General features: G+C 46.1%; 1 protein-coding gene across 4 annotated transcripts in view; it reads left to right on the top strand.

Annotated features, from left to right (window-relative positions):
* The window catches only part of PRKG1 (protein kinase cGMP-dependent 1), a 1,599,245-nt gene that overhangs the window by 1,347,097 nt on the left and 231,056 nt on the right, over positions 1 to 21,092 (top strand). For all 4 annotated transcript variants that reach the window (XM_075348723.1, XM_075348724.1, XM_075348721.1 and 1 more), the window contains exons 6-7: positions 5,351 to 5,428; positions 11,180 to 11,274. In XM_075348723.1, coding sequence (XP_075204838.1) covers positions 5,351 to 5,428; positions 11,180 to 11,274 — 173 coding nt within the window. The remainder of the gene's footprint in view (positions 1 to 5,350; positions 5,429 to 11,179; positions 11,275 to 21,092) is intronic.

The raw sequence follows: 21,092 nt of genomic DNA, 5'->3' as shown, positions 1-21,092 counted from the left end.
CCACCTGCGCTGCATCAGGGACCGCGCCGGCTCACAGCCTGCACTCGCACCCACCGCTGGCGGAGGCAGGGCGGTGAGTGGGCGGCGCCATAAGCAAAGAGCACTTTCGCGCTCTTTGCAAACTGAGGGGCGGGCTCCAGCTGACCGGCGGGCGGGTAGTTCACTCAGAATGCCGCTCGCCGGCACACCTAGCTGGAGCCTCAGCATGGAGGAAGCCGCTCACAACTAACAGCGCTGTGAGTAGGACGCTTCCTTCCCTGCTGATGGGGGATCTGTGACAGACGGCGAGCACAGGCGGACCGGCGGGCGGGTATTTCCCTGAGAACACCGCTCGCCGGCACATGTCACCTGTGCCTCAGCAGGGAGGGAGCCGCTCACAGCTAAAGCGCCATGGGCAAAACTCTTCCCTCCCTGCTGATAGCTCTCTTACCGCCTTCCGAAGCGGGTATACGCCACCGGCCGCCCAAACAGGTCCGGGTCCAGGAACAGAGAGACCGGAAGCTGGGCAGTGCCGTGACATATATCTGGGAGGCGGGGCTAAGAGCAGGTCATACCACAGGAGCAGGGGTATCTGGTGAGTGTCTTTTTAGGGGGAGAACCTCCTAAAATTAGCATAGAGGGCCTGCAGTCAGGTGGCAGCATCTCAAATTTTGGCTGCAGTGCCCCTCATTCTGCTTAGAGACCTTTAGGGCCTGTGCAGCTGCTGTACTAGTCTGTACAGGAGCTGGAGTGCAGGTGCGGCATCAGACAGATTGATTTCTTTTTCCATGTGTTGGTATTCCTACGTGTACATAACACATGGAGTCTCTTTGGCTGCCTGTCTTGCAGGCCTGCTACCCGGCAGTACTACTCGTCAAAGCAGATAGGTTAGAAATGCACAAAAGTGGAGGAGAGAAGGAAATCTTGTGAGGAACAATGATTACGCGTGGGATGATTACTTTGGTGATGAAAGGAGGAGACATATTATGGACAGCCGTGTAAATTATTGTTAGTAAACAAAAATGGATTCACTTGGCCATTGGACAGTGAAGAATTGTCAGAGACCAGAGGTGGAAGAGTAGTGAGGGGAAAGGTGGAATAGTCAGGCAACAGAGTAAAGGTCCATTCACACTAAGCAACTTACCAGCGATCCCAACAACGATAGGGATCCCTGGTAAGTTGCTAGGAGGTTGCTGGTGAGATGTCACACTGCGACGCTCCAGCGATCCCACCAGCAACCTGACCTGGCAGGGTTCGCTGGAGCGTCGCTACACGAGTTGCTGGTGAGCTCACCAGCAACCAGTGACCAGCCCCCAGCGCCGCGTGGAAGATGCTGCGCTTGGTAACTAAGGTAAATATCGGGTAACCAACCCGATATTTACCTTGGTTACCAGCGCACGGAGCTACACGTGCAGAGAGCAGGGAGCAGCGCACACTGAGCGCTGGCTCCCTGCTCTCCTAGTTACAGCACACATCGGGTTAATTACCCGATGTGTGCTGCAGCTACATGTGCACAGAGCAGGGATCAGCGCACAATGCTTAGCGCTGGCTCCCTGCTCTTCTAGCTACAGCACACATCGGGTTAATTACCCGATGTGTGCTGCAGCTAAATGTGCACAGAGCAGGGAGCAGCGCACAATGCTTAGCGCTGGCTCCCTGCTCTCCTAGTTACAGCACACATCGGGTTAATTACCCGATGTGTGCTGCAGCTACATGTGCACAGAGCAGGAGCCGGCACTGACAGTGAGAGCGGCGGAGGCTGGTAACTAAGGTAAATATCGGGTAACCAAGGACAGGGCTTCTTGGTTACCCGATGTTTACATTGGTTACCAGCCTCTGCATAAGCCGGCTCCTGCTGCCTGCACATTCAGTTGTTGCTGTCTCGCTGTCACACACAGCGATGAGTGCTTCACAGCGGGACAGCAACAACTAAAAAATGGCCCAGGACATTCAGCAACAACCAACGACCTCACAGCAGGGGCCGGGTTGTTGCTGGATGTCACACACAGCAACATCGCTAGCAACGTCACAAAAGTTGTTCGTTAGCAGCGATGTTGCTAGCGATGTTGCTTAGTGTGACGGGGCCTTTAAAGGGTTTATCCACTACTTTGATAACCCCTTTTCAACCTGAGTGTTTGCTCCTGTTAAAGTAAAAACACCTATTGTCTTTTCCGGTACTGGAGCCGTTCCAGTGGTGTCAGCGCTCGCTCTTCCTGGACTCACATGAAGTTGTTTCATCCCTTGAGCCTCACTCCCAATCAGTACTGTCTCCAGTCTCTCCATCTCTGGATGTTTCTAATATCAAGAGGAGTCTGAGCTGCGGCAGGAAGCTCACTTACTATTGATATTTGATACGTCCAAACTTAGGGAGAGAGAAGCCAGCAGTGATTGGACACAGAGCTCACTTGATGAACAGATGGACCTGTAGAAGCGTGACTATACGCGAAACAGCTGTCGTCCTGGGAGGACCTGCACCCGATCTTCACCCTGCATATTTTATGCACCTTTTTTGATAAATTAAGAAGTTTTTTTACTCGATCTGAACTGGATTGTGCGGTTGTTTCATCCTTCTTTTTTTGGCTACCGATCACTTGATGGAACAACTTCATGTAAGTCCAGGAAGAGCGAGCGCCGACACCACTGGAACGGCCCCTGCACCGGAAAGGAGAATAGGTGTTTTTACTTTAACGTGCACAAACACCCCTTTCAGGACAGACTGGACAGGTGCAAAAGTGTTAGTTGACACCAAATCGAGGGAAACTGCAGTTAAAGTGGGAGATGATTTTGGCATTTACTAACATTTTTGTTGATTTGGGTTTGAAATAAGGGCGGATGTAGGACGTATTTTAAAGATGGAGATGGCAGGAGGGTTACAGGATTAGATGTGTGGATTGAAAGACAGAGCAGAGGCGAGGGTTATACCGAGGGACCTGACTTGTGATACAGGAGAAAGCATCATGTAATTTATTTTACTTGATTTTTATTTTTATTTGATAGATCAGGTAGGGGGGTTGAATGAGACAGTGGAAAGAAGATGAGTTTGGTTTTGTCCATATTATATTTATTGTCACGGGTCTGTCATGGTTGACATACAGTCCTGTGGTGTTCGGCAATAGAGGGTCACAGCGTTTGGCTGCACAAAATGCTCCCTGACTTTTTATTATACCTGCTTTTAGTATTCAGTGCAATATGTACCTCCTCTGATGGGTTTCCATCCTTTTCCTTTAAGGACCGAAGGGAGCTTCTCTTTCCTTCATCTGCTAAAGATTTGTTGATTCTTCTTTGGTCCTGAAGAAGATGACTGGATCCCTGAAACGTGATGACCTATGAAATAAAAGAATTTTTATTAATCAACAATTTTTCTCATTGACAGTAGCACGGCGTTAACCCCGCTTTTTCTTTCCAGCACCAAATGGTAAAATCTGGAAATGTTATTCAGATAAGAAGTAAAATGGCGTTCCCAAAGTTAACCTCTCACTTGTATGACTGACATTGGCAATACAGAGGTGTCTTTGCTTACCTTTATTTGTGACAATATATTCTGAAGGAAAATCATACACGGCACCCCAATGTGTGAGCTGCAGTGCTCGTAGGTTTCCAATCTGTTTATAAAAGTAGTAATGAAACTCGGCACTCTGAGGGAAATTTGCAGATGATTTAAATCAACGTAACAATCTGAAATGCACAATCTTTAGACGTTTCGGTCTTTCGACCTTCATCAGATAAATGTCTGTGGATTACAAGTTAATGCATGAGCACTTGTGGTCAAGGAGAGTTGGGGACACATCACAGATTGTAGTGGGTTGGAGGCTTGGATGTGGTAGCCGACACTAAAGAAATGTGACCATATCACTGTGGAGAGGCGCCTTGTTGAGGGTTTTACTGGCATATCAGGATAACGTGTGGAATTTTTTAATCTAAAAAATTGAATCCCTTGATTTACGGAAGCTAATTGATCAAATGGGGCTTTGTAATGGATATGACGATGCCTGTATGAAAAAATACAGTTTACTGAAATGATATATAAATACAAAAATCATACAAGATATGATAGGATAAGATGGATAACATCTCAAAAGATATGATCAACAGCTAAAAAGAGAGTAGGTATGTATTATACTCAGCCTCCATATTTAAGGGACCCCCTTGCTGTACAGCAGAGGCACAGGTGGACAACAGTCGACTTCCTACTGCAACTTGGAGTCTCAGTTGGACTGAACTGTTCTTTGTGTAATACAAACTCTTCTACATCCCATCTAGATCTCTCATGTTTCTGGGCAGAAAACTAAGATGATCATAGAACTTTCTAGAATTAATATTTATTATTTTGGTTCCATTTTTTCCATTTCGGTTTACGAGAAAAGAAGGGGTATACATACTAAGAACAAGTACAATAATATACAATACAAGGCACAGACAGGTGCAGGAGGAGAGAGGACTCTGCCTGCGAGTGCTCACAGTCTACAGGGGATGGGTGAGGATACAGCAGGTGAGGGTAAAGCTGGTTGTGCAGTGGTATGGTGGACTGAGGGTTACTGTAGGTTGTAGGTTTGTCGAAAGAGGAGAGCCTCCAGGTTCCTTTTGAAGGTTTCCACAGTAGACAAGATTCAGATATGTTGGGGTAGAGAGTTTCAGACTATGGGGGATGCATGTGAAAATTCTTGTATGTGATTGTGGGAAGTGGAGTTAAAAGAGAAGAGAAAGATCTTGTGAGGATCGGAGTCCATTTGAGACTGAAAGTTGCAGTAGGAAGTCTACTGTTGTCTATCTGGGCTTCTTCTGAATCAAACCAAATGTCTGTGTAGCTTACACGTCCTAAAGATAGCAGTTAAGGATGAGGCGTAATACCTGGCATTCTTTGTTACCTTCATTCCCAAAAACTAAGTCAAGGCTGAAAGAAAGAGTGTTTACGCAGTAGACTAAATCGTTAAACCTTTTCTGGTACAAATGCCAAGAGTGGACACATCATAAATGACCTTACTTTGTAACATTATGGCATTTTGTTCCACAGATCATATTATACGGTAAATAGGGTTGGTTCCAATCCTAGTAGGACAATCGTGCAGCTTCTCACCTTTCCTAAAATGAAGTATAGGTTAATCGGCCTACCTTGTGCTTGCCTAGTAATAGAATGGGGATAATTCATGATAAATGTAGACAGAATGCAGAGCGGCTCGAGGCTATTAAAATCTATATTGTAGACACTTGTATGGCAGTTTACTCACTGTAAGCTTATTGTATTTGTGGATCAGTGGATTCCCTGACACATGCTAGTTTCAGCTGTAATGCATCCCTGAGGTATACTGTGTGAAACGGCCTGACTACAAGGCAAATGATAATAACATAATCCTTTCTGCTCTATTTTTTCTAGACTCACTATGAATGTGGAGAGTACATTATCAGACAGGGTGCTCGAGGGGACACTTTCTTCATCATCAGCAAAGGGAAGGTAAGCTCCCTTCACCTCTTCAAGTCTATGCTCCATTTGAAATCATAATAGCGTACTTAGGGAATGCAATGCCAATCATATATTCCCTCCAAGCCCTTTATGGTTTCAGTTTATTACATTTAATTAATGCTGCTAGCATGACATTTGGGCAGAGGGACTGAATCGGAGACAAGGTGAGATACAGTTCAATAAAAATGTTCTACTGTAAAAAAAAAAGTTTGTAAATATAACTCCTGATGATCTGCTGGGAGGCTATTTACTTACCTCTGTGGATTGCCTTGTACTTCACTTCTTTGAAAGTATATTTCACAGGAAGCCTGAATAAATTAATGGTAATGTGTCCTTTTAATTCCCGGCAAAACACATACATTTATTAGAATGGCAGCTCAAAATGCAATTGTTATAGTCTGACAATGTGTACGCAGCTTTCATCAGCGTTATCAGCCTTTGTCACGTAGCAAAAATATAAAATCAAATGTACACAAGTTGTAGCAGCGTAAAGGTAAATGTACAGGTTCAATGGTCTTGGTAAAAAAAACCAAAACATCATAATGCAAATGGTTTTCTAATACAAATTCCAAATTATAGACATGTAATTTAAAGGGTTCTTCAATAGAGATGAGCAAACCCGAGGTTTGGGTTTTAAACTGAACACCAAATTTTAAAATCAAGGTTCGGGTTGGTGGATCAGATGCTGTACGTGCGAACAAAACTCACGCGAGTATCGCTGTACTCAGGTATGCTTGTACCTCAGGTATGCTTGTTTGAATGGCTCACACTGGGGTTAACAGCATGATCGAATGTAATGTGCAACAAAAAAAATGTGAAAAAGCCAGTTCACCCTCCCCCAGAAGTATTCTTCTTATGGCTGGCCGTAGCTCAAACTGCCAATCAGTGACTTGATATGGGGTTCAGGTCAAGCTTGAGTCTGTGCAGCTAGGCTCGTTTGCTGCTGGCGAACCGAGCCTTAATGGAACCACTCGTCTCTATTGTTCAGTGCCCATCAGCTAATGTGCCAACAAATCATTAAAGAGATTGTCTACTACTTTTACATTGATAGACCATCCTTAGGTTAGGTCATCAATGTCTGATCAGCCAGGGTCTGACACCTCGCACCGCCTCTGATCAGCTGCTCTTGGTGTCGGCAGCAGTAGCAGGTGGCCGGAAATGGTCAGTTCTGGAGCTGCCCTGTCTTCTGATAGAAGTCCCAGTCAGCTACTACACATCCACCTCCTATAGTTTGAATTGGAAGTGGATGTGCAGTACCCGACTGTGGTCGCTATTAGAACATGTGGCAGCACCAGAACTGATCATTTCTAGTTGCCTGCAGCTGCCGCCAGCACCGAGAACAGCTGATCAGCGGGAATGCTTGGTGTCGGACCCTGGACAATCATATATTGATGACCTATCCTATGGATGGTCCATCAATGTAAAAGTAGTAGACAATCTCTTTAGTATAACTGCTTCTAAAGGATGCCCATTTGCCTGCTGGCAGTACATTCTCATGTTCCCATTCTCAGTGCTATCCAGTATCTTCCACAATGACGATACCGGACACGATAATGCAGAAGCACAATACCTAAGTCACAGTGGGGGACAAGGATACAGAAATACAGGGGGAAAGAAAGGGTGCAGGAATTTTAGTTTTACTTCTTGCTGAACTATCATTTCACCGGGGTGTGGAGAGAAGCTGAAAATTATGCTTGGCGCTGAAACTAGATGTACCCTATACAAATATGTTCTTATGAGTGATTTTTTTTTGGTGAGGGAAGGGGAGGAGATCTCTAAATAACCCCTTTAAATTATAAAATTCAGTATGTTTACAGTCACCACTAGAGCGACCCTATGAAACCACCATCTACATATAAGCTTCCAAGATCTCAGCTCTCAAATGCTGAAAGCCAGAATGTCAATGATTTACTAGATTTCTATGCCATTATAGAAGTAAAAAAGCTCAGACTACTGCAAGGATTTAATGAAGAGTATTTAATTTGCTTCAGGCAGATTCACTGATTTTTGCTAGCAGATTTGATTTGGTTAGCAAGATTTTTATTATGCACAGAGTAAATAGAAAGGAAAATAATAGAAAGGAAAATAATAGGCCCACCTCTCACTTGTCATACAACTGCTCAATCACTTGCTCCTATTGGTCTAATGTGGGACGTGTAGTGCGGAAAGCATTATTGACAGCATTAGGCCTAGTCAGCCCCGGAAGATCTGAAGTTGGGATGGAGCAATGGGAGGGCAGAGCGGAGAGCCGCAGTGGCATGACAGGTGATGGACAGGCCTAGAACAGGTAGGTATAATCCTAAATTATTTTTTAACATCTTCCCAGGCCACAAAAGAAGCCAGCACAATTTCACTGGATTCGTGAGAATAGAATTGTTGGGAAATTTGTATTGCCAAAAAACAATTTTAGGTGTCACGAGTCCATAAGTTCTAGTGTTAAGAAATTGCTTTTCTATTAAAAACATCCTTAAAAGCTAAATGCACCCCTAGAGCAATGAAGGTTTCACATAATATCATTGTTAAGAACTTTAATTTTGTCAACTCTGAAACAGTCAAAACTTTTTCTGTAATTTTCGGCAATATAAGCAATTTAGTATTATTTGTGTTTTTACCAGAAAACAAGCAATATCATTAGTAATTCATAAAAAAAAATCTGTTCAGTTCTATATCTGAAATGTCTTCACAATTAAGATTAATTTTGCAATAAAATTCTATAAAGCAAAAATTACAATGAGAATTATCCATTCTTTTCAGTGTACAACTGAAAATTCATCAAAGCTTTATATAATGCAAAAAATAGGAGCAGCACTTATATATATATATATATATATATATATATATACAGTACAGGTAAAAACACCTTCTCATTCAAAGAGTTTTCTTTATTTTCATGACTCTGACAATTGTAGATTCACATTGAAGGCATCAAAACTGTGAATTAACACATGTGGAATGAAATACTAAACAAAAAAGTGTGAAACAACTGAAAATATGTCTTATATTCTAGGTTCTTCAAAGTAGCCACCTTTTGCTTTGATTACTGCTTTGCACACTTTTGGCATTCTCTTGATGAGCTTCAATAGGTAGTCACCGGAAATGGTCTTCCAACAGTTTTGAGGAGTTCTCAGAGATGCTTAGCACTTGTTGGCCCTTTTGCCTTCACTCTGCGGTCCAGCTCACCCCAAACCATCTTGATTGGGTTCAGGTTTGGTGACTGTGGAGACCAGGTCATCTGGCGTAGCACCCCATCACTCTCCTTCTTAGTCAAATAGCCCTTACACAGCCTGGAGGTGTGTTTGGGGTCATTGTCCTGTTGAAAAATAAATGATGGTCCAACTAAATGCAAACCAGATGGAATAGCACGCCGCTGCAAGATGTTGTGGTAGGCATGCTGGTTCAGTATGTCTTCAATTTTTAATAAATCCCCAACAGTGTCACCAGCAAAGCACCCCCACACCATCACACCTCCTCCTCCATGCTTCACGGTGGGAACCAGGCATATAGAGTCCATCCGTTCACCTTTTCTAAGTCGCACAAAGACACGGTGTTTGGATCCAAAGATCTCAAATTTGGACTCATCAGACTAAAGCACAGATTTCCACTGGTCTAATGTCCATTCCTTGTGTTCTTTAGCCCAAACAAGTCTCTTCTGCTTGTTGCCCGTCCTTAGCAGTGGTTTCCTAGCAGCTATTTTACCATGAAGGCCTGCTGCACAAAGTCTCCTCTTAACAGTTGTTCTAGAGATGTGTCTGCTGATAGAACTCTGTGTGGCATTGACCTGGTCTCTAATCTGAGCTGCTGTTAACCTGCGATTTCTGAGGCTGGTGACTCTGATAAACTTATCCTCCGCAGCAGAGGTGACTCTTGGTCTTCCTTTCCTGGGGTGGTCCTCATGTGAGTCAGTTTCTTTGTAGCATTTGATGGTTTTTGCCACTGCACTCAGGGACACTTTCAAAGTTTTCCCAATTTTTCGGACTGACTGACCTTCATTTCTTAAAGTAATGATGGCCACTCATTTTTCTTTACTTGGCTGCTTTTTTCTTGCCATAATACAAATTCTAACAGTTTATTCAGTAGGACTATCAGCTGTGTATCCACCAGACTTCTGCACAACACAACTGATGGTCCCAACCCCATTTATAAGGCAATTAATCCCACTTATTAAACCTGACAGGGCACACCTGTGAAGTGAAAACCATTTCCGGTGACTACCTCTTGAAGCTCATCAAGAGAATGCCAAGAGTGTGCAAAGCAGTAATCAAAGCAAAAGGTGGCTACTTTGAAGAACCAAGAATGTTTTTTCACACTATCTGTTAAGTATTTCATTCCACGTGTATTAATTCATAGTTTTGATGCCTTCAATGTGAACCTACAATTTTCAGAGTCATGAAAATAAAGAAAACTCTTTGAATGAGAATGTGTGTCCAAACTTTTGGTCTGTACTATTTATATATAAATATATATATATATATATATCTCAAAAGTCAGTTGTTACTTTCCATTTATTGAAATTGGGCTAAGGTACAACACCAGATATAGACAGAAGTGGCGCTGATTCTGAATAGAAAGACCAATACCAATTTCATACAACTTTGGCATAAGTTTTGTCTTTGTCTTTCTTGCCTTAATGGGGTTGTCCGCTACTTTTACATTGATCCTTAGGATAGGTCATCAATATCTGATCGGCTGGGGATTGGCACCTGGCACCCCCGCTAATAAGCTGTTTTCGATGCCGATCAGCCTCGAGTTACTATCAGCCAGATGGATAACGTTATATGAAGCTCTTGTGCTTACTTTGATCCATGTCATAAAGTTTAATTTCAATGTTCACCCATTTATCCTAATTGACAGCTCTTTAGTGTCCCTCCTCCTTATTGTTTCTGAAGCCTCACTGCTACAGTTATCACTTAAGCTTATTAGATGAAATTCTAACATGGATTTTCAAAGTAAAGACACCAGCCTCATCAAGTTTAAGATCTTTTTCATTATGTATACAGTTTGTACGGTATTGTTATTCACTGCTAATGAATATCGCAAATCAATAATTGCTGTAGAAATGATCATATGTAGTTGGGGATGAATCATGGCTTTAATTCAAGGGTCTAGGTGCAGGGGTAGGGTCCTACGCTATACAACAGAAGCAAGGAGAACATAACGCTGAAGAAAGAAACACTTCTCCTGATGGAGTCTTCTGTTATAAATTAGCACTTTATTCTCTAAATCTAATATTTACTTATGTACAAATATTCTATTCTATTCTGGCAATTCTATTCTGTTGAACGGTAAAACTCATTTCTGACCCAACTGAAATCAATACATTTCATAGTTATGTAAGGATTTGCAGGGCTGCTTCTAGCTTTTTTGCTGGCCTGCAAAATAATGTAATGGCAGCCTCCTTCCTCCCCAAATTGGAAATGAGGAGGAAGACACTTCTCCACAGTCAAAGTAGGGTCCTACGGTCCTAGCCGAGGCAAAGCTCTCATCTTTCCTCATGTATGGCGTATGGAGCACGCCTTCTCCTGTAGATTACATCAGGTATTATATTGAGAAGCCTATACTTTTCTCTACAGTAGCGTGGATATGTATGGGGTTTTTTTTGTGAATCAGCAGAATACAGTCAATTTTGGAGGTTTTGACAACCGCTCTATCTTCACTGCCAGTAAATTTTAGCTCCTATCAGTCAATTTCCTTCTGGCTTTCATGTCAAAAGAGTTGACGAAAACAAATGCTTCTTTTTGACAGGTAAATGTAACGAGAGAAGATACGCCGGGTGAAGATCCAATATTTCTTCGCACTTTAGGAAAAGGTGACTGGTTTGGAGAGAAGGCTCTTCAAGGGTAAGTTGTACCAATTTTCAATTTTTTTTCTTCTATTTGATATGATTGAAAGGGGCATTCTGCAGAAAAGACATAAGAGCTGGTAAAGAACATATTATTGTAATGCTTATGTATTGGCCACATAGAAAATAAATACATTCCTTATTTCAGCTGTGAGGCCTCATATTCACAGGCTGTCCAGACCTCTCATAAATAATTGACACTTATTACTTTGTTCTCTCTCCATTGAATTGAAACAGTATAAATAGTACTGTAATACTTTGACCTAAGAGTGCACCAACTTACACATTTTCAAGATATGAGCTGTCGCTCTACAGTATATCTTTCTTTGCTTCATGATGCAAACAGAAATGTGAGGTACAAGCAGCTTATACTCACCCTCCCGCTGATCCCTCGCAGCGCGGCGTCCTCATCTTATGCCGTCAGCTGATCAGCGTGTGAGAGCGCGTCAGCTTATCAGCATGTGAGCGCTGTACTCTCAAATGGTGATCAGCTGATTGCATGAGATGACGCCGCCGCACTGCATGGGGATCAGAGGGAGGGTGAGTATAATACTTTTTTTCAGTCTGTGGTGTGATGGTGGCCATGTACCAGGATGGGGGCCATGTTCCAGGACAGGGGGTCATATGTACCGGAATGGGGGACCATGCACCAGGATGTGGGCTATATACCAAGATGGGTGATCATATATACCAGGATGGGGGTGTCATGTAACAGTATGAGGGACCATGTACCGGGATGTGGATCATATGTACCAGGATGGGGAGGTCATGCACCAGGATTGGGAATCATTATATTTCAGGATGGGGGATCATATGTACCACGATAGGGAATCATATGCATCAGGATGAGGGGCCATACACCAGGAAGGTACGTCATGCACCAGGATGGGAGATTATATTCCAGGATGTGGATAATATATACATATATACCAGGATTGGGGCCATATACCAGGAGGGGGGGTCATATCTACTAGGATGGGGGCCATGTACCAGGTTGGAAGATCATATATATAGTGCCAGGATTGGGGCCATATACCAGGATGAGGAAGTATAAGTAGGTCCTGGAATGGATTAATAGCATTTTCATTAATTTTAATGATGAAATTTAATTTGACATAAGAACAAATTGCTTTAAGAGCTTGGTCTCAGAACAAATTAAGAACATAAGTCAAGGTATTACTGCATATTGGTCTACATGCTAGTGTGATCCAGGATGATTGTCAAACTTGATACATGTTTTTTAGATTCTATGTTCAAAGGGTTGTCCACTACTAGCACAACCCCTTCTGATTCCATTACGGTTCAGGGCTCACATGACATCGTGACGTCACGCGAGCCACACATCCAATCACCACCAACTTGTCTTGCCATGCCTTCGGAGCAAATGAGCAATCAATAGCAAGTGAGTGGCAGCCACAGGGTCACTTTCTGTTGATTAACACTTTTGGTCCAAAGGTGTGGAGAGAGAAACCAGCGGTGATTGAACTCAATGCTCTTGTGACATGACAAAGTCATGTGAGCCTCGAATTGCGATTACTGACAGCGCTGGAACGGCGCCAGAATGGTAGGTGAGTACAGTCTTTTATTTTAACTGATGGAAACAAGTGGAATCAGAAGGCGGTTGTCCTAGTAGTGGGCAACCCCTTTAACCCTTTGTCACATATCGAAATAACAATTAGTCCGTGTCATAGTTCACAAGTATGGAGCTAGCTTAGGAGGGGACCCATATGATACCTGATATATGTTGGCTGTGTTACACAGCCAACACCTGCCTTTAACAGCAGTGACCTGAGGTCCCGTCAATTGCTGGTGTTAAAAATAACACATCTGTACTTCCATTTTGGCAAATGGACTCAAAGCGCATTTGGATGATTGAATCTGTTTGATATAATGATCAATGCGGACAATGGTTGTTTTATGTCTTTAAATGCTAAATTGAACAGGAGCATTTTTAATTTTAATTTTAATGTGTCCAGGAGTGATGTATCTCTCTCATTAGTCCAGGTAATGGGTTCCAGAGATTAGGGTGGCTACATAAGAAAAATCTCTGCCTCCAAATGTAAGCTGGACCCTGGGTATGGACAAGTTATTCCTGCCTGATGATCTGAGCAGTCAGCAATGAGTGTAGTGCTTCAGTAGATCCTTCAAACTCCTGGGGCCTAATTTGTTCATGGTTTTAAAGGTCAGCAGATACATTTTAAAAGTTATTCTCCATTTTCCCAGTAGCTAGTGTAATGTGCGAGGGATTGGTGTTATTGGGGCATGACGAAGTTTATTGGTTATTAGCATGTTGGACTAACGGTATATTGTTGCCTTGCCTGTCTACGCATAGGGCCATTAGTCCAGCCGGTAGGTTAATAAAACATGAACCGATGTTTTAAAATGTCTTCTACCAAAATGAGATGTTTAATTTTGGCAATGTCCTGTGATGGGACAATGAAGACTCAGTAATAGCTGATATTTGTTTTAGAATGACAATCCCCCAACAATAACTACACCCAACCTGTGTGCATGATCTGCACCTTGAGGGATTGTGTTTCCCAGGGACAGAGGTGGTTGAGTTGATGGTTGTCATTTTGCCTTTAGGCCCTGACCTCTAACCCAAAATACCTCAGTTTTGTCAGGTTTCAGATGACAGGAATTGATAGCTGAGGATGGGTCACTGGCTCCTGGCTTGAATGTCAAGAATAATTGGACATCATGGGCATAGCGGTGGTATAAAAGACCATGCCTGTGGATTATTTTGCCTAAGGGCAGCATATAAATGGCAAACAAAATTGGTGGTAGACTGAAGCCCCTTGTTACTCCGTATTTTGAGGTGACTCTTAATGAAGATGAGGAGCCAATAGATACTCGTTGTGACCTTTCATCCAGGAACGAACTGAACTATTTAAGTACAATATCATTCATTCTGCAGAGTTTCTTAAAGGGGTAATCCCATCTCCAAGTTCCTATCCTATCAAATACCTTCAATTAGAAATGTAATATAGTTCTCCTGATTAGCTATGTCTCTTACCTCATATGCAGAGCATTGCAGCTTAGGTATGCATGGTTACAACAATGAGCAACTAAATGACTAACTAACTGTCACTATATGAGTGGACATAACCATAGATACCCAGGCTACAATGCCCTGCACATATGGTAAGAGAAATGGCTTTATCAGGGGAACTATACTATATTTCCAATTGGAGGTATGTGCTAATATTATTATTATACCTTCTACATATTGGGATAGGATTTTGGAGCTGGGAATACCCCTTTTAGTTTATGCACGATCAACTGCATCAAATGCTGCAGGAAATCTTTAAGTATTAGGATGGTGCGCTGACCCTTGTGTCCTGCCATGAGCAGATCATTTAGTAGTCGTGTGTTGATTTGGTGATATTACTTTTTTCATGAAGTCAAGAGTGGAAGGAGTCATAGATGAAATCACCAGTCTAGTATCTAGTTGGATAGCAATGGCATTTTCTATGACTTTCTACGAGAAGCTGCTGATAAGTCTTTGGCTTTGTGATTTTTTTTTTGTTTCTATGGTAACAAATGTTACATCTCATGAAAGCCTTATGTGTCTAATATCATGGGGATTTCCCGTTAACATGTTTGTGACATTATCCATGAAGATTTGGACATAAGGAAGCTATTTGCAAAGTGGGTCCTCAAATGTTTGATAACAGATCAGAGAAGCATGCGAGTGACAACTTCCCGGTCCATTTGTCAGCGTTTTCGGACTGATAAGAACTTCCTGGATCGACTGGTCACTGTGGATGAGACCTAGATTTATTTGTATGACCTTGTATGACCTTGAAAACAACGAGCAGTCAAAAGAGTGGAGGCACAGTGGTCATCCTCGTCCAAAGAAGTTCAGGGTGCAAAAATCAGCCACTAAAGTGATGGCTTCTGTGTTCTGGGATAAGGAGGGCGTGCTGCTAGTGGACTACCTTCAAAAGGGTTCCACCATCAATGCAAGGTATTACATTGAACTTTTGGACCAATTGAAGGCAGCTTTGAAGGCCAAAAGGCATGGCAAGCTGTCCAAAGGAATCTTGTTCCTGCAAGACAACGCCTCCGCTCACACTGCACAAGCGACAATGGCAAAACTGGCAGAGCTGGGCTTGCAGCTGGCTGACTACCCACTGTATTTACCAGATCTAGCTCCCTCCAACTATCATCTGTTTCCAAACGTGAAGAAACATCTCAAGGGTACTAAATTTCACACCATTTCTGATGCCATGGCTGCTACAGATGCTTGGTTTGAGGCACAACTGAAACTAAACTTCTTTTAGCTAGGCTTACAGAACTTGGAATACCGATGTAAGAAGTGTGTTGACATCAGTGGAGAGTATGTGGAATAAATGTAAAGTTTTATCATCCTATCTTGTTTCTTTCTGGTTAAAGCCAAAGACTTATCAGCAGCCCCTCGTGTAGGAAGAGCATGTTACAGACAGGTCTTGTACCATAAACAATTGAATCAACTACTGTGTCACCATTTAAAAACAACTTAAATGCTTAAGAATGATTACTTTGCAATAACGTCACGTTAAGTGGTAAAATTTTATGAGGCTGAAATGTTCAAATGAGCAATACATCAGTCTGCGGACAGCGGATCTAAAGAGAACCAGTCAGGACAGTCTTGAAAGTTAAAGTAAAGAAGGGCAGTGAGCCCCATAGGGGTGAGCAGGCCCATGACGATCGGGAGGGTGCAGGGTAGTAAGGAGTTAAAAGGTTTTGGTTGGGGATGAGGGAGATAGATGGGGGCATGGGATTGGTGGTTGGTACTGGAGGGGGGATTGGTGGAGAGCAAGGAAGGGGTGGGGGCGTAGTTTGAGGTATAAAGAGAATGTAAAGTGTGTTACCTCCCCTTTCGTCGCTTGAACTTTGTGCCCCAGGACGTTTGTGCTGCAGCCCACTGCGATGGCTGACCTGGCTGCTTTAATGGACTTAGTGCGTGGGGCTGCTGAGGTCCTGGGTGCTGACGTACTACGGGATCAGCTGGCGGCGGTTTGCGGTGCTGGAGCGGTGATTCCTGCTGCTCCTGCGCCCGGGCCTGTTCTACGTGCTCGGCGGTCACGGCCGCCGGTGCGCTACTCCCCCAGTGGAGGGGGGAGAAGGAGATCAAGGAGCCCCTTCGGGGACCCTCCGGCACGAGGGAGCCCCGCGTCTGCTGTGGTGGAGCTGCCGGTTGCCGGGAGGAATCCTCGCCGGAGATCCCGCGGGTCGGAGGTGGGTGGAGCTTCGGCGAGGCCTACTTCCGGTCCGCGGCCTGCAAGGTCCCGGAGCGGAGTAGCGGCAACCCCCGGTGATGTGCGGGGGGTGGAGCCCAGCGTATCGGATTGGCGGTGGAGACTCCCTGCAGACGGCAGGGGAGCGACTCAGGACGGATAGTGGAGGTGGAGTGCGGCGGCGGGCAGAGACGAGCGGGAGAAGAGTGCGGCGGCCCGGCGGCCATGGTGCGGTCCCGGATTACGGTCCCCTCCGGCGAGGATCGGGCTGGGGGGGGTTCCCGGCGTTTGTCAGAGGCGGGACGGCAATCCCGCAGTCGGCAGGGAGGGAGCCCAATGAGCAGGGAGGACGCAGCAGCGGCGCAGCAAGGATACCGGAGGCCAGCAGGGATGGACGGCGGTACGGCGCCACGTCGTGCCAAGAGACTGAGGTCCAGCAGGAGGCGTCCGGAGGAGCGGGGTGCGGTGACCGTGGGGGTCGACGGCCGCCAGGTGCGGGCTGTCCCCTCGCTGGTCCCCCCTGTGGCCGGCAGCGGCAGTTCGGACTCCGGAGGGGATGAAGAGTCGATGGCAGCGACAGGCCGGACGGAGCGACAGCAGGATGATCGGGGCACGGCTGTGCCAACGTCGGTGCAACGGCAGCCGGGTGAGCGAGCGACAGAAATGTTTAATGCTGTGGGTAGTGCGGGCGGGGGAGGGGGTTCCTCCGCGGGAAGTGTTGCGCAAGGGGCGAGTGCGGTCGGTCAATCTGGTCTACCGGGCCCGGATTTTTGGGGGCAGCTTTTGGGGGTGTTGCAGGGGTTGTCGGCGGAACGGGGTAGTCGGATGGGGCCTGGGGCTCCGGTGGGGGCGTGGGTGGCCCCCTCGGAGGTAGTGCAGACAGAGGCGCCGGGGCGTGAGGTTGCGGCGCGGGACACTACCGCGGCGGTAGATGCGGGACAGGCGGCCGGTGGGGTGGCTGCCGTGGGTGCGAGTAAAGAGGCGGAAAAGGAAAAAGAGAAAGAGGATGAGGTTGTGCGGTTGGATGATAGGGCGCGGAGTGAAATTTATGTGTGTTTTGAAGGTCAGTTGGGGGTTCATTTAAAAAAGGAAGTGAGGGACAAGATTTGGAAAGGGGAGTATGTGGAAATTTTTTCCCTGCTTCCCCTGGAGAAGTTTAATTTGGATAAGGTGAAGCCCAGTGATACAAAAAAGGAGAAGGAGGATGAGGAAAAACGGAGGTATAGGTTGATCCCGAGGACGTTTACCAATTGGCTGCAGGCCTTTGCGATCTTGGCTAGCGTGATTGGGGAAAAGGAGCCGGAGCATTGTTCCGCTCTATTCGGTTATATGGACGCGATAGGGGAGGCGTATAGAGTATACGGCGGATTAGGGTGGTTAAGATATGACGAACAGTTCCGGCAACGGAAGGCTCTGCGGCCTGGTGTTCAGTGGGGACACAAAGATATTTCTTTGTGGATGCGGCTAATGACGGCTCCGGCTCAGCCCTTTCGAGGTGGTGCCGGGAGCCCGGGTGCGAGCGGCGGGTCCCCGGCTGGACAGAAAAAGGGGGCTTGTTGGCAATATAACGAGGGCCAGTGTAAGTTCGGGGCCTCATGTCGTTTCAAACATGAGTGTTCCGGATGTGGAGGTTCTCACTCCCTGGCAAGGTGATTTAAGAAAGGAAAAGGAAAGGCGGGGGAGGGGTCTGGAAAAAGGGAGGACGCCAGTGAGGGTAGAGGCGATGCTTCCCTATCTAAATAGGTATCCGGACGTTAGAGCGGCGGAATTGTTGGCACGTGGTTTTACGGAAGGTTTTCGGATTCCGTTTGAATCTGAGGCGCCGGTGTTTCGCCCGGGGAATTTGAGGTCCGCAAAAGAACATCCAGCGGTGGTGAAGGAAAAGCTGCAAAAGGAGGTGGAGTTGGGGAGGATGGCGGGTCCATTCCAGGACCCGCCATTCTCCAATTTAAGGATTTCCCCCCTTGGGGTGGTGCCTAAGAAGGAGCCGAACAAATTTCGGCTCATCCATCATTTATCTTATCCGGAGGGATTGTCGGTGAATGATGGGATATCACCAGAGTTGTCGGCAGTTTCTTATGTATCCTTTGATAAGGCATTGGAGCTGGTAAGGGCTGCCGGGCGGGGGGCCCTAATGGCAAAGGCGGATGTGGAAGCAGCTTTTCGTTTACTTCCGGTGCATCCAGAGAGTCTTCATCTCTTGGGGTGTATGTGGGATGGGGAATACTATGTGGATCGCTGCCTGCCGATGGGCTGTTCCATTTCGTGTGCACATTTTGAGGCATTTAGTACCTTTGTGGAATGGGTAGTCAAGGACGTGGCAGGGGTCCATTCAGTGATTCACTATTTGGATGACTTCTTTTGCGTGGGTCCGGCGGGCTCTTCGGTTTGCTCCTTGTTGTTGTTTACGTTAGAGTGGATTGCGAGGAGCCTGGGTATTCCGTTGGCAAAAGAAAAAACAGAAGGGCCGGTGACTGCTCTATGTTTTTTAGGTATTGAAATTGATACACTGGCAATGGAATGCCGATTGCCTGAGGGGAAGCTTCTGGATTTGAAGGCGTCGGTGCGTTTTTTGTATCAGGCCAAGAAGGTGCGGTTGCGGGACTTGCAGTCAGTGCTCGGGAAATTGAATTTCGCTTGTCGCATCATGCCGATGGGGCGGATCTTTAATAGGAGGCTGGCAAGTGCAACCGCGGGGGTAAGAGCTCCGAATCACTTTGTCAGAGTGACAAAAGTGATGAAGGGGGATTTGTTGGTTTGGGAGAAGTTTTTGGACCGGTACAACGGTCGGACTCTTTGGATGAGCAAGGCTTTGTCCAATAGCCAGTTGGAGTTGTATATTGATGCGGCTGGAGCGACAGGTTTTGGGGCAATTTTTCAGACGCACTGGTGTGTTGGAAAATGGCCAAAGCTTTGGGTGGAAACAGGTCTGGTGAGGAATTTGGCGCTGCTGGAATTGTTTCCCATAATTGTAGCAGTGGAGTTATGGGGCCCCGATTTTTCCGGAAGAAGGGTTTGCATGCATTGTGACAACATGGCGGTGGTGCATTCCATCAATGCGCTGTCGGCAAAATCCCCGCCGGTTGTGGGGTATTTAAGGCACTTGGTGTTGCGTTGTTTGGAGTTGAACATTTGCGTGGTGGCTCGGCACGTGCCAGGGATTCGAAACGAGGTGGCTGACGCGTTATCACGGTTTCAGTTTTGCAGGTTCAGGAAGCTGGTGCCGGGAGCGGACGCGGATGGAGAACCTTGCCCGGACGGGCTGTGGGACCTGGCATCGGTGTAGCTTTTGAGGGGATTAGGAGATCAGTGTCTGAGGCTACTTGGTGCCGATATCAGGCGGTGTGGAAGGAATGGGCAGAGTTGGAAAGAAGGGACTTCGTGGAGTCGGGTTACAAAGACCGAGTGTTGGGGGTCCTGATGTTAATTAGTGGGGATTTTTTGGCAGGTCGGTCCGTTTCGGTGATGGGTGGCAAGCTGGCGGCATTGGCCTTCCTGTTTCAGATGCAAGGGGTCCGGGATGCGACTAAGGATTTTCTGGTGCGGCAGGCAATGAAGGGTTTTCGGAAAGGGGCCCAGTCGCGTGACATGAGGCGGCCGGTGTCATTGCCTTTGTTGGGGCGTTTAGTGGGATGTTTGGGGGAATTGTGTTCGTCTCCTTTTGAGAGGGGGTTGTTTTCGGTAGCTTTTGTATTGGCGTTTTTTGGGGCCTTTCGCATTGGTGAATTGGTCAGCCCGACTAAGCAAGCAATGGGTGGTTTGATGATGGAGGATGTAATGCTGGGGGAGGATAGAGTGGAATGTCGGCTTCGTTTTTCGAAGACGGATCAGAGGGGGCGGGGGCGCTTAGTGGTGTTGTTTGCGTTACCGGGACACCAACTGTGCCCGGTGGTACAGGTTTCGGAGTTTATAAAGGTACGCGGAGGTTACCCGGGCGTTTTCCTGCGGCATGCGGACGGATTGGCCTTGTCGCGTTACCAATTCATTGCGGTGCTGAAGATGGCCTTAGCTCGGGTGGGGGAGGAGCCAAGTGAATACGGGTCTCACTCCTTCCGGATTGGGGCGGCAACGGAAGCCGCCAGGTGGGGTTTGAGTGAGGATTGTATCCGGCGGATTGGGAGGTGGGAGTCTTCCAGGTTTCGCTTGTATATTAGGCCTCATTTGGTCAGATGATGATTCGGGGGTGGGGAATTCCTGTTTTGTGTTTTGATGCTGGTATGTGACAATTTTCTTGGCTGTTGCTGTTTTATTCGTGGTGTTTATATTTTGTAGGGCCATGCCTTGTGTGGATCCTCGGGCACTCCTACGTGTATTGGGGAGCGTTGCGGGCGGATGTGCGTCACGATGGTCGGCAGCTTGGAGTGTCGGTGACGGAGGCCCGAGTAAAGTGGCTGGGAATTCGGGGCATGACCTGGGGTAGGGTGCGCCCAGAGGTGGCTTATTATAGCCGTATGGATCGTGACCCGGATGTGTTCATTTTACACGTGGGTGGGAATGATTTGGGAGTAAGGTCGGCAAGGGAATTGAAAAGGGACATAAAGTTGGACCTGTTACATTTGTGGAGGGCGTTCCCGGGCATTGTGATCGTTTGGTC

Source organism: Anomaloglossus baeobatrachus, chromosome 5 (genome assembly GCF_048569485.1).
Source record: "Anomaloglossus baeobatrachus isolate aAnoBae1 chromosome 5, aAnoBae1.hap1, whole genome shotgun sequence".
Taxonomy (NCBI): Eukaryota; Metazoa; Chordata; class Amphibia; order Anura; family Aromobatidae; genus Anomaloglossus; species Anomaloglossus baeobatrachus.
This window is presented reverse-complemented; position numbering and strand designations above follow the sequence as displayed.